Consider the following 13035-nt stretch of genomic DNA (forward strand, 5'->3'; position numbering starts at 1 on the left):
GATTCAGTCTTAAATTTCATAAATTGTCATCTGACTTCAGTGCAGTACAACAGGGCACACATTTTAAAAGTCCTGTTAACTAGACGGAAAGTATTTTTAAAGCATCAAACTGCCCATATTTTTAAGGTTTGCTTTCAGTATTGCCTTAGGCAGAGAAGAAGAGTTTGGATTTGATATCCCGTGTTATCACTACCCGAAGGAGTCTCAAAGCAGCTAACATTCTCCTTTCCCTTCCTCCCCCACAACAAACACTCTGCGAGGTGAGTGGGGCTGAGAGACTTCAGAGCAGTGTGAATAGCCCAAGGTCACCCAGCAGCTGCATGTGGAGGAGCGGGGAATTGAACCCGGTTCACCAGATTACAAGTCCACCGCTCTTAACCACTACACCACACTGGCTACATTATAGCATTTAAACATCTATCAAATGCAAAAAATAATCTGTTTGATGCTCCTACTCCTCACCCCCCCGGGCCTTGTTCAGTTTAACCATGATAAAGATGCAGTTTTGCTTGGCTATTTTCACCTTTTAAGCTTGGTTTATAAGAAGATTTTTGTAGCATTTTTCCAGCGTCTAGTAAGGCGAGTGGTCCACTTTTGGGTGTAGGCTGTTCCAATGACGGCTGGTTCCTCTACTAACATCAACTTTATTTCGTGCGTTTTTAATCTTGGCATTTTAACTTCCCGCAGATGCGACAGGGAGCCTTCCTTGTGAACATGGCTCGAGGAGGGCTAGTAGATGAAAAAGCACTTGCACAGGCCCTGAAGGAAGGAAGGATACGAGGGGCAGCCTTGGACGTACATGAGTCAGAACCATTCAGGTGATTCGGTTTCCTGTTTAGTGCCTGTTCTATTGCTAAACAAAAATAAAATGTAAAGGGACCCCTGACCATTAGGTCCAGTCGTGACCGACTCTGGGGTTGCGGCGCTCATCTCACTTTATTGGCTGAGGGAGCTGGCGTACAGCTTCCGGGTCATGTGGTCAGCATGACTAAGCCACTTCTGGCGAACCAGAGCAGCGCATGGAAACGCCGTTTACCTTCCTGCCAGAGTGGTACCTATTTATCTACTTGCACTGGTGTGCTTTCGAACTGCTAGATTGGCAGGAGCGGGGACCGAGCAACGGGAGCTCACCCCATCGCGGGGATTCAAACCGCCGACCTTCTGATCAGCAAGTCCTAGGCTCTGTGGTTTAACCCACAACACCACCTTCCAAATGAAGATTTTCTGGTCCTTCCTAGAGTGTTCCAAGTGTCTCCTATACTTGCATCTCTGGATTATTATCAGAATATGCAGTGACTCAGAATATGTTGTTTCCTGCTATTTATTAAAAAGAAAATATCAATTATGTGCCCCTGGTGACCAGTCTTTGCTCACCTTTGGCCCACTGGTTCGAGTAGCAGCAGCTTCAACTCGCCCTTGGCTAATGATTAGTAGGAAATTAATGGTTCTACACAATCTTCCAAGGGTAAAAGGTGTATTTCGTAGCAAAAATACGTACCCGTCTGACTGCTTGGCCTGTCCTCCATCCATATTCTCTGTCCTGCAGGGCTCTGAGATACTGTTAGTGTTTTTGGATGATGCGTGAGCACCTAACAGCTCCACACAAAAGTTTAGACAACACCTTGATAGCTTCCATGGATTCAGTCAGCAGTGAGGTCGTGAGGAACAGATACTTCAGAGATGCTGTTTGATCCCTTTCCACCCACGCCAGTATACAGCTCAATCATACTTTCAAAATCTGTTTGGGGTGCCAAGATATTGACCTGGTTGAGACTTGATATGAAGGCAGGGAGAAGCTGTTCAAATGTTCCTCTCATATTACCACAGAACCAGCAACTCCAGAACTAACTCTCCCCAGAGTTTACCACAAATACCGTATTTTTCGCTCTATAAGACGCACCAGACCACAAGACGCACCTAGTTTTTGGAGGAGGAAAAGAAGAAAAAAAATATTCTGAATCTCAGAAGCCAGAACAGCAAGAGGGATCGCTGCGCAGTGAAAGCAGCAATCTCTCTTGCTGTTCTGGCTTCTGGGATAGCCGCGCAGCCTGCATTCGCTCCATAAGACGCACACACATTTCCCCTTACTTTTTAGGAGGGGAAAAGTGAGTCTTATAGAGCAAAAAATACGGTAATTATGCTAAATAACCAGGCATCGATATAACTAATAGCACACATAATAAAAGATAAAGGTAAAGGGACTCCTGGCCATTAAGTCCAGGGCTGCCCTCCTCCCTCCTCAGGGAAAAGCCCCCAAGAGCCGCACACATGCTCCACGTGGCTCTTTAAAGGGAGCGCTGAGCAGAGCCGCCCGCCTGCATTTGCTCCATAAGATGCACACACATTTCCCCTTACTTTTTAGGAGGGAAAAAGTGAGTCTTATATAGCAAAAAATACGGTACTTCTCTGTATATCTAGGCAAATGGCTGTCTTACTGTTTTATTACATATATCTTCCTCCAGCGAACTCTAAGGAAGCATCTACTCTGGGCTTTCAAACCCCGTCTCAATACTGTTTCCTCAAATGCACATGTTGTTGTTCCCATTGTCCTCAGCACTGGCTGTGCTGTTGAGAAATGGAAGTCGTGGGTGTTTGCCGTTCATTTCTGGCTGTGTATACTTATTCTTGGGGACGCGGGTGGCGCTGTGGGTTAAACCACAGAGCCTGGGACTTGCCGATCAGAAGGTCGGCGGTTCGAATCCCCGCCACAGAGTGAGCTCCCGTTGCTCGGTCCCTGCTCCTGCCAACCTAGCAGTTTGAAAGCATGTCAAAGTGCAAGTAGATAAATAGGTACCACTCTGGCGGGAAGGTCAACGGCGTTTCCGTGCACTGCTCTGGTTCGCCAGAAGCGGCTTAGTCATGCTGGCCACATGACTTGGAAGCTGTCTGTGGACAAACGCCGGCTCCCTTGGCCTATAGAGCAAGATGAGCGCCGCAACCCCAGAGTCGGTCATGACTGGACTTAACTGTCAGGGGTCCCTTTACCTTTTTATACTTATTCCTAATAAACACACAAAAGCCTCTGTTCAGGAAGATGATGATGATGATTAATTACAGTATAAGATGTACAGTATATGATACCTTTCTTTACTTTTTCTCTCAGCTTTAGTCAGGGTCCCCTGAAGGATGCGCCAAATCTGATCTGTACCCCCCATGCTGCGTGGTACAGTGAGCAGGCCTCAATAGAGATGCGGGAAGAAGCAGCCCGAGAGATCCGGAAAGCTATCACAGGTGCCAGCCATGTTCCCCTCAGTGTTCTTTTACCGACTGTTTTACTGACTGTTCCTTTGGCTTAACAGAGCATGCCGTTCTTCTGTATGTAGAACATCAGTAGTACAGTGGTACCTCGGGTTAAGTACTTAATTCATTCCGGAGGTCCGTACTTAACCTGAAACTGTTCTTAACCTGAAGCACCACTTTAGCTAATGGGGCCTCCTGCTGCTGCTGCGCTGCCGGAGCACGATTTCTGTTCTCATCCTGAAGCAAAGTTCTTAACCTGAAGCACTATTTCTGGGTTAGCGGAGTCTGTAACCTGAAGCGTATGTCACCTGAAGCGTATGTAACCCGAGGTACCACTGTACAAAGGACACCAAACTGGCTCGGAATAACAATTGCTAAGTGTGGCAGTACTAACTTTGCGAACGTTGACTTTTAAGCACGACTCTGAATGGGAACTGAACACCGCTGCGGTTACAAAGCTGGTGGAGCCTCACCAAAGTCAGGTTGTGTGGGGTCATTTTGTTGCGGGAGGTGGTGTGGACCAGGTGCACACCTGATCCTAGGTGTATTACAGTGGGTACCTCTAGTTACAAACGTTCCGGAGGTCCGTTCTTAACCTGAAACTGTTCTTAACCAGAGGTGTGCTTTCGCTAATGTGGCCTCTTGCTGTTCGTGCGCCGCTGGTACACGATTTTCGTTCTTATCCTGGGATAAAGTTCTCAACTTTAGGTAACTCTTCCAGGTTAGCGGCATTTGTCACCTGAGGCATTTGTAACTCAAGGTACCACTTCATAGCGATTAATATCAAACGAAGGAGAGAACTTGCCAAATAATAATAATAATAATAATAATAATAATAATAATAATAATTTTTATTTATACCTCACCCTCCCCAGCCAAGGCCGGGCTCAGGGCGGCTAACAAGCAATAATAAAAACAAGTTGAATGAATACAACTTAAAAACAAAATTAAAATACAACATTAAAATATTGAAACATAAAAATATTAAAATGCAGCCTCATCACAGGAGGAGAAAAGGAAAAAGAAAGAGGGGGAGAGAATAAAATTGGCTCCAAGCCAAAGGCCAGGCGGAACAACTCTGTCTTACAGGCCCTGCGGAAAGAAATCAGATCCTGCAGGGCCCTGGTCTCATGAGACAGACTGTTCCACCAGGCCGGAGCCAGTGTAGAAAAGGCCCTGGCTCTGGTTGAAGCTAATCTAACTTCCTTAGGGCCCGGGACCTCTAGGGTGTTGCTATTTATGGACCTTCAGGCTCTCCGTGGGGCATACCGGGTGAACTGATAACAGCCAATGAAAAACGGCCATTATTAATGTGTCGCGCACATTCGCGAGCATTTTATTTTTAACCTGACGTTATTTGCACATGCGAAGTTTACTTACGCTGCAATATTTAACTGTCTGGCTAGGTCGCATTCCAGACAACCTGAGGAACTGTGTCAACAAAGAACATTTGACTGCAGCTACACATTGGGCCAGCATGGACCCAGGAGTTGTTCACCCAGAGCTCAATGGCGCTGCATACAGGTAAGAAGGTTCTCTCGCAGGCAGTTTAATGGCGTTCCCTTTTGCCGGCTCTAGACAGTATCCACTATGTATATCTGTTGACATGCTGATGGTGAGGTGTCATTGTGAGGCGTCAACTCGGGGAGAAGAGATTCAAAAGGTTTTAACATTTTGAGTCAAATGCCACTCCCATCAAATGCTATTGCTATAACTTCCAAATCTCTTGTGGACATGTGGGGGGTGGGGCAGCTGGTACTCCACAATAACCAGATTTTATTGGGGGATGCTCTAGTGCAGGGGTCTGCAAACTTTTCAGCAGGGGGCTGGTCCACTGTTCCTCAGACCTTGTGGGGGGCCGGACTATATTTTGGAAAAGAAAAAAAAATGAACGAATTCCTATGCCCCACAAATAACCCAGAGATGCATTTTAAATAAAAGGACACATTCTACTCATGTAAAAACACGCTGATTCCTGGACCGTCCGTGGGCCGGATTTGGAAGGCGATTGGACCGAATCTGGCCCTCAGGCCTTAGTTTGCCTCCTCATGCTCTAGTGACTGATCTCCCATGTAGTTGCTGCTAAATTTGGGGGGGGGACACTCCATAACCTCCCCCACCCCCGAGAGGCAGCAACGTTATCTGCAAGAGTGTCAGAATAGTTAACAGCCCTCCTTTAGTAAGCGAGCTATTAAATGTGGTATTAAGCTACTTTTTCCTTTTTTAATGGGATTTCTACTTCTGGCTACCTATGTACACAGTTGCACTCCTTTGCAAGATTTCATTTCTGATTAAAAGCTTAAAAGTTGCCGGTTGGAGATCTTTTGTTCATGTTCATGCAGTCAATGAATCTGACTTCCAGGTCAATAGATATGCCTTAGACAACAGTTGTCATGTGCTACAAGTTAAAGGTAAAGGGACCCCTGACCATAAGGTCCAGTCATGACCGACTCTGGGATTGCGGCGCTCATCTTGCTATATTGGCCGTGGGAGACGGCGTTTGCCCGCAGAGTTTTTGCGGGTCATGGGCCAGCATGACTAAGCCGCTTCTGGCAAACCAGAGCAGCACCCGGAAACGCCGTTTACCTTCCCGCTGGAGCGATACTTATTTATCTACTTGCACTTTGACGTGCTTTCGAACTGCTAGGTTGGCAGGAGCAGGGACTGAGCAATGGGAGCTCACCCCGTCGCGGGGATTCAAACCGCCGACCTTCTGATCAGCAAGCTCTAGGCTCTGTGGTTTAACCCACAGCGCCACCCGCGTCCCTGTGCTACAAGTTACCGTATTTTTCGCCCTATAGGACGCACCGTCCCATAAGGCGCACCTAATTTTTTTTGGGGGGGGGAAATAAAGGGGAAAAAATTATTTCCCCCCCCCAGGCGCGGGGCTGGGGGGGGGGAGGCCCAAGCTTCCCCCAACCCCAGCCCCCACACAGGCAGCTCTCTGCAAGCCGTGGGAAAGGTCCGCGAAGCCTGGACGCACTGAGCTCAGTGCGCGCAGGCTTCGGCATGCAGGCAACTCTCCGCAAGCAGCGGGAGTGCTCCCGCTGCTTGAGGAGAGGTCCGCGAAGCCTGGAGAGCGAGAGGGGTCGGTGCACACCGACTCCTCTCGCTCTCCAGGCTTCAGCGAAAGCCTGCATTTGCCCCATAGGACGCACACACATTTCCCCTTCATTTTTGGAGGGGGAAAAGTGCGTCCTATAGGGCGAAAAATACGGTACTCTTCCTTAAATTTTGTAGGAAAGCTTCTTCACCCACACGCACAATAAAATAAAATAAAAAGTCACACTGGGTCTCAACTGATCTCTGACGCGTGCTCTCCTTTCTCTCAGCAGGTATCCTCCCGGGGTCGTCAGCGTGGCTCCACCTGGCCTACCTACCGCCGTAGAAGGAATAGTCCCCAACGCCATGTCCTTATCGCATGGGCTTCCTCCTGTCGCCCACCCTCCCCACGCTCCTTCTCCGGGCCAGACAGTCAAACCGGAAGCTGATAGAGACCACCCTAACGACCAGTTGTAGCCTAAGAAAACATCATTCCCAGCACGGGCAACTGTGGAAAGCGTGCGGAAAACCGATTGGACTTTGAATAGATGCAAAATCATGAACATACAGAGAGGAGGCCATATTATGTTTTAGAAAGTGGTCCAAAATGCAGTATAACGAGAAATGGTGGGAGATGAAAGATTTGAAAACTTTATTCCTCCATATAAAAATGTAGTTTGTCCCTGTTCAGTGACCTGACTCACTGTTTCTGTGTCCTATGGGTTCTTTGTTAAGCCAGAGAAGTTAGTAGTTTAATTATATCATGAATGTACTTGTCTGTGTACAGTTTTTAGAACATTAACAAGGGTTTGTTTGCTTAGTTGTCAACAAGAAAAAAATATATATATAAGGGAGGCATTCGACAAACCATTTTTGAGATTTGGGATCCTTTTTTTTTTATATGTTTAAAAATGCCTAAAAGCGAAGCAGTTGGTGAACTTCTCAGGACAACGATTTTTCCCATTTTTCTTTCTATGCCACGCAGTGCATTGTTTTTTCTACCTTCTTGTCTTATTTTTTTAGAATAATTTAATAAAGTAAAAACAGTTTCTCCTAATTTCGGCACAAATTCCCCTTATTTCAGAATGAAGACATTTCAAAGAGATTTTGAGGTGCAAAATAAAGTTTTTTTTATAAACGAGCATTATGCTTTTTGTCACCGGTTAATATATATTATTGGTGGGATGCAGAGAGAGAGATTGAGAGAGGCACTAGACTACTGAAAAGTAGCTGCATTTCATTGCCTACATGGATTCCTTCCTGGTAATGTGGTAGGCTAGCAATATTTTGGGTTAAAATCATGTTTGTGACTGTGTCCATTTGTATGAATTATTATTTTCAAGAAATAAAAATTCCAAACAAATACCCTGTGCACCATATATATGTATATATACATATTTATTTCTGCGTGATTGTTCATCTTTTATGAGGATTAAGGGATACTTCACGCCTAGGTTTATCTTCCTCTGATTGTTGTAATGCTTTCTCAGAAGAACAACAACATCATTAAATGCAGTTCTTTTAAATACAGTAATTTACAGCAAGGATAGGAATATGTTTGGTCTTTAGCTCGGACTCCCCGTACTTTGCAGCCGTTGTCAATGCTTAAGGAAAACGGAAGCTGAAATCTAACAGCAAATGGAAAAAGACTGCTTCTACATCCCTGTTTTTACTGACTGGAAAGCTGGAAATGATGTATTGGAAAAGAACAGCTTTCGTTTCATTTTTTCCAACTACGCGAATCGGTTTTCTTACATCTTGGGACATAAAGTTTTGGTTTTGAAAGAGCATTAAATATGGAACACAATCCTACTGGAAATATTTTCATATTTCATACACTCTTCCCTGCCATCCTTTCTTCACCTCAATCAGCCACTGAAGCAAATTATGGTGAAGTAAAAACCTGGTGAAAGGATCACTCTTTATTTTACAGTATTTTCTGCAAAAGGAGCAACCTGCAATACTGTTGGGTTTTGAATATGCTCTGCTGATGCCCATAAATTTTCATTTTTCTTCTTCTTCCCCTTAGATCTCATAATTACATTCCTATCTTTTGATTAAATGATGGCTTCCACATTTTCGCATTATGGCTTTGTCCCTCCCTTTCCTAACTCCCTCTTAACCCTCATCCCTCCAGATTATTTAGATTTCAGACAATCTACTACATATTTGGAAAGCAGCTTGTCTGCCTGCCTGTCTTATTTTCTACAGGCTTTGGCTGCCTCTCAATATATTGCCAGCAAACTCAGCTCAGGGTTCATCACCATTTCTATGCATGGTGCCATTTTGTGTCAAGATGGCGGCCCCAAACGTCACTTTGGTGTGACTTTGCCCGTTTTCGGTCATAGGTTCAACCGCCTCTCAATATATTGTCACCAGGTTTGGCACAAGGGTCCCCAAGTTGGGGGTGGCAAGCATTTGGACACTGGACCCGTTTTGAACCAAGATGATAGACCAAAATGTCGCTTTGGCCAAACTCTGCAGACGGGTACCCAAAGTGGGGGTAGCAGAGGGCTTTGTTGCCACATGGATGCCAGGTGCCATTTTGATTCAAGTTGGCAAACCGAAACATGAGTTTGGCACAGCACCACCTGATTTTTGACATGACCAGTCCAAACTCACAAATTATACTACCTGTTGGAAACAAAAAACAAAACCCTCAAATGTCTTTTGCCTTCTACAAATTCCCCAGGCAGCCCAGTCACTCCCTAAGGTAAAGGGACCCCTGACCATTAGGTCCAGTCGGGACCAACTCTGGGGTTCCGGCACTCATCTTGCTTTATTGGCCGAGGGAGCCAGCGTTTGTACGCGTACAGCTTCCGGGTCATGTGGCCAGCATGACTAAGCCGCTTCTAGCAAACCAGAGCAGCGCACAGAAACGCCGTTTACCTTCCCGCCGGAGCAGTACCTATTTATCTACTTGCACTTTGACGTGTTTGACGTGCTTTCGAACTGCTAGGTTGGCAGGACCAGGGACCGAGCAATGAGAGCTCACCCCCTTGCGGGGATTTGAACCGCCGACCTTCTGATCGGCAAGTACTAGACTCTGTGGTTTAACTCACAGCGCCACCCGCGTCCCTACCCAGTCACTCCCTACTAGTCCTTTTATATCAGGAAGTGTGGAACTGGTTATCATTACACCCCAGAGTCAGCTAAGAAATGGTTTCGTTTGATTCTGAGTGATGGATCGTGTGGTGGTCCTGAAGCTTGTCTGAAAAAAATACTGAACTTTGGCAGGATCTTGCCACATATTTCCTATGTTTCCCGTAAAGGTGGAGATGCTAAAAATATCTAAGCTACTGGTAGTTACCACTAGGTGGCAAAAATACTGTATTAATGTATTGATGCTGAGATATGTTACAAAATCATCTGATTTTGGGGTGCGACACACAACCTATAATTAGAATACAGTATATTCTTTGCAGCCGGCATTTTGCATGTTACGATGCCCAAGACCTATAGAGACAAGAAGGCAGATTTACTTTTATCGTTCATTAGCAACTTGACAAAAGAGAGACTAACCTTTCTTCTGTCCTGATGTGATTTTGCACGTCTTGGAAGCTTGATAGATTTCCCCACCTCCAGAGCGGGAGAAGCAAAATCACCTAATTTCTAGGGTCTGGCTTAACTGTTAAAGGAGAAAAAGACCAACATGTGAAAGTGTTCCATACCCTTGTACTTCTTTAGATACCTTTAAGCATTTTTCTTCTTTCCCATTTAACTTAAAGATACTGTATTTTTCGCTCTATAAGACGCACCAGACCATAAGATGCACCTAGTTTTTGGAGGAGGAAAACAAGGGGGGGTGGAATTCTGAATCTCAGAAGCCGGAACAGCAAGAGGAATCGCTGCGCAGTGAAAGCAGCAATCCCTCTTGCTGTTCTGGCTTCTGGGATAGCTGCGCAGCCTGCATTGCATTCGCTCCATAAGACGCACACACATTTCCCCTTACTTTTTAGGAGGGAAAAAGTGAGTCATATAGAGCAAAAAATACGGTATGTTAAGAGTAAACCTGTCCCAGCTTGTGTGGCTGCAGCAACAACAACGACAACCATCAATCAAGATAGCGATCAAGGCTAAGTGAGAAAGTACTGCACAATTCTTTTGAGACGGGTGCCAGCAGCGGACCAAGCCGATCGGGTGCCTAGGATGGCACACCTGCCCTGCGCCCAGGGGTGGGGCAGCCATCCTTGGGGCGGGGCCAGCGAGGCAGCACACTCTGTGGGGCCTCCGAGGAGTCTGCCTTCCTCCTCCCACTCAGCTGCCCTACAGCTGGGGTGAAGGCGGGCGGACCGTTTGGGGCAGCACAGAGCCTGCAGGCACTCAAGCCACCGCGTCACTCCCAGGAGAGACACGTGGTTCGGGCGCGCTGCAAGCCCCGCAGTGAGTGTCGCCCTGGCATGTTGTCACCCCCTCTGTGGTGACACCTGGGGCAACCCACCCCCACCGCACCCCCTTCCTCCGCCACGACTGGAACTGCATTCAAGGAAAAGGAGGATATTAAAGACATAGGCAGTCAACAAATCGTCTAAGCAGCACAATGCCTTGGGCCCGCTGAATGGTGTTGAGTATGCCATTACTAATCCCTGCTTAATGGTAAAGGTAAAGGGACCCCTGACCATTAGGTCCAGTCCTGACTGACTCTGGGGTTGCGGCTCATCTTGCTTTATTGGCTGAGGGAGCCGGAGTACAGCTTCCGGGTCATGTGGCCAGCATGACGAAGCAGCTTCTGGCGAACCAGAGCAGCACACGGAAACACCGTTTACCTTCCCGCCGGAGTGGTACCTATTTATCTACTTGCACTTTGACGTGCTTTCAAACTGCTAGGTTGGCAGGAGCAGGGGCCGAGCAACGGGAGCTCACCCTTTCTCCGGGATTCGAACCGCCAACCTTCTGATCGGCAAGCTCTAGGCCCTGTGGTTTAACCCACAGCGCCACCCGCGTCCCTACAGCACCACCCGCATCCCTGATACCTTCTTATTGTGTATGAATTGCCAAAGAGCAAGCAGTAATGGGGGGGGGGAATTAAATGCAAAGACTGCAACCTGAAAATGGATATTTTTTATTTATTTAAAAATTATGAATGTGTACGCGAATGTTCATGTTGCCAAGTCACACAGCATTCGCATCTGGCTCCGTGATTTCCAGCTGCTGGAAAAGACACACACTCTTTTGTCACAGAAACGGCTCGTGCTTCACACAAACTGTCCTCCCAGCAGACGTGTGTTCACAAACACGGAATTTGTGAGAGAGGCAGAGCTCAGCATTCCCTTCCTCTGATTCTTCCTCTGTTTTTCCTTAATTGAAAAAGTATAGTTTTAGTTCCACAGGACATTATCGCCATAGCTGTTTCATTTGAGCTAAGCAAGGAAGAGGATGAACTATCGCCCTGCGGGATGACGCATAAAAGCCACCACCATTTGGGACTTCTCTGCTCTTTGCTTAAGACAGAAAACTGGTGACGTAAAACAGTGCTCCCCAACCTTTTTATCACCGCGGACCGGTAAATGTTTGATAATTTTTCCATGTCCCGCCTGTTTTGATTTAATAATTTTAATTTAATTGTATTTAAACATGCCTTCAAAATAAAATACAGCTACACCAAAAAATGAATATAAAGTGATTTATTTTATTTAACTCACTAGAATGCCAAATCAATGAGAACCCTGAGCTTGTTTCTTTGCAACGAGACGGTTCCATCTGAGGGTAATAGACAATGACACCTGAAGTGTGTTGCTTATGTCCAGTTTATTCCGTTGTTTTGTTTTGGTTGCTGTCACTGCAGAAAACCCTGCTTCACACAGATAGGTTGTTGGAAATGGCAATAGGGATTTAAGTGCTGTGGTGGCAATCTCAGGGTATTCCTCAATGACTTTAATCCAGAACATCGGCAGAGTTGTTGTCTTGAACGTAGTTTTAAGGCCACCGTCATTTGCAATCTCCAGCAGTTCTTCTTGCATAGACATGCTAGATTCGCCTGATTTGTTGGCAAATGGGTTGCGGATCCATTCCTTACCAGTTCGTGGGCCTTTTGTGGTTGTGAAGTAGCGCTCAAACTCTTTTAAAAGCAAAGACAGGTGATCGTGCACCAACTGGCAGAATGAATGTTCAAGCTCAGTCTCGCCTACAATCCCTGCTAATGTCTGAAACATGTCCAAAATGCCTCTGTTCATGTGCCGTCCCCACAACTCCAGTTTGGCTTTAAATGCAGCTACTTTGTCTGACAACTTGAAAACAGTTGTTATTTTCCCCTGAAGGCCCAGATTCAGTTCATTGAGCAGGCTGAATATGTCACACAGGTAAGCCAGTTTTGCGACCCATACCTTGTCACTGAAATGTGCTGCCAGCAGTGACTTCTTTTCTGAGAGAAATCTTTTCAATGGCTCTCGTAATTCAAATACTCTGGTTAGCGATTTTCCTCTGGATAACCATCTTATTTCTGTGTATAAGAGAAGGCATCTGTACTCTTCGTCCATCTCCTCACAAAGCTGTTCAAACAGGCGCGAGTTAAGTGCGTGTGCTTTGATGTGGTTAATAACTTTAACGACATCCATCAATACGCTGTTAAATTCCGGTGACATTTTTCGGCTTGCCAGCATTTCCCTGTGAATGAGACAATGCATAGATTCACTCTCAGGTGCAACCTCCTTAATACAAGCAGTTAAACCAGACAGTCATCCAGTCATGGCAGCAGCTCCGTCTGTGCATATGCTGACACAAAAGTACCGTTTCAGTTTTTCTGATATATAACCA

General features: G+C 46.1%; 1 protein-coding gene across 11 annotated transcripts in view; it reads left to right on the forward strand.

Annotated features, from left to right (window-relative positions):
- CTBP1 (C-terminal binding protein 1) overlaps positions 1 to 7645 on the forward strand; it is a 64620-nt gene extending 56975 nt beyond the window's left edge. For 6 of the 11 annotated variants that reach the window (XM_083738461.1, XM_083738456.1, XM_083738454.1 and 3 more), the window contains 4 exons: positions 688 to 818; positions 3104 to 3231; positions 4647 to 4764; positions 6576 to 7645. In XM_083738461.1, the coding sequence (XP_083594587.1) occupies positions 688 to 818; positions 3104 to 3231; positions 4647 to 4764; positions 6576 to 6759 (561 nt within the window). In that variant the 3' untranslated portion in view covers positions 6760 to 7645. Of the gene's footprint in view, positions 1 to 687; positions 819 to 3103; positions 3232 to 4646; positions 4765 to 6572 lie in introns of all 11 variants that reach the window. The other 5 variants (XM_083738457.1, XM_083738453.1, XM_083738460.1 and 2 more) reach the window with 1 other exon arrangement.
- The last annotated feature ends 5390 nt before the right edge of the window (positions 7646 to 13035 follow it).

This window comes from Podarcis gaigeae (assembly GCF_964106915.1).
Source record: "Podarcis gaigeae genome assembly, chromosome: 5".
In the NCBI taxonomy this organism is placed as follows: Eukaryota; Metazoa; Chordata; class Lepidosauria; order Squamata; family Lacertidae; genus Podarcis; species Podarcis gaigeae.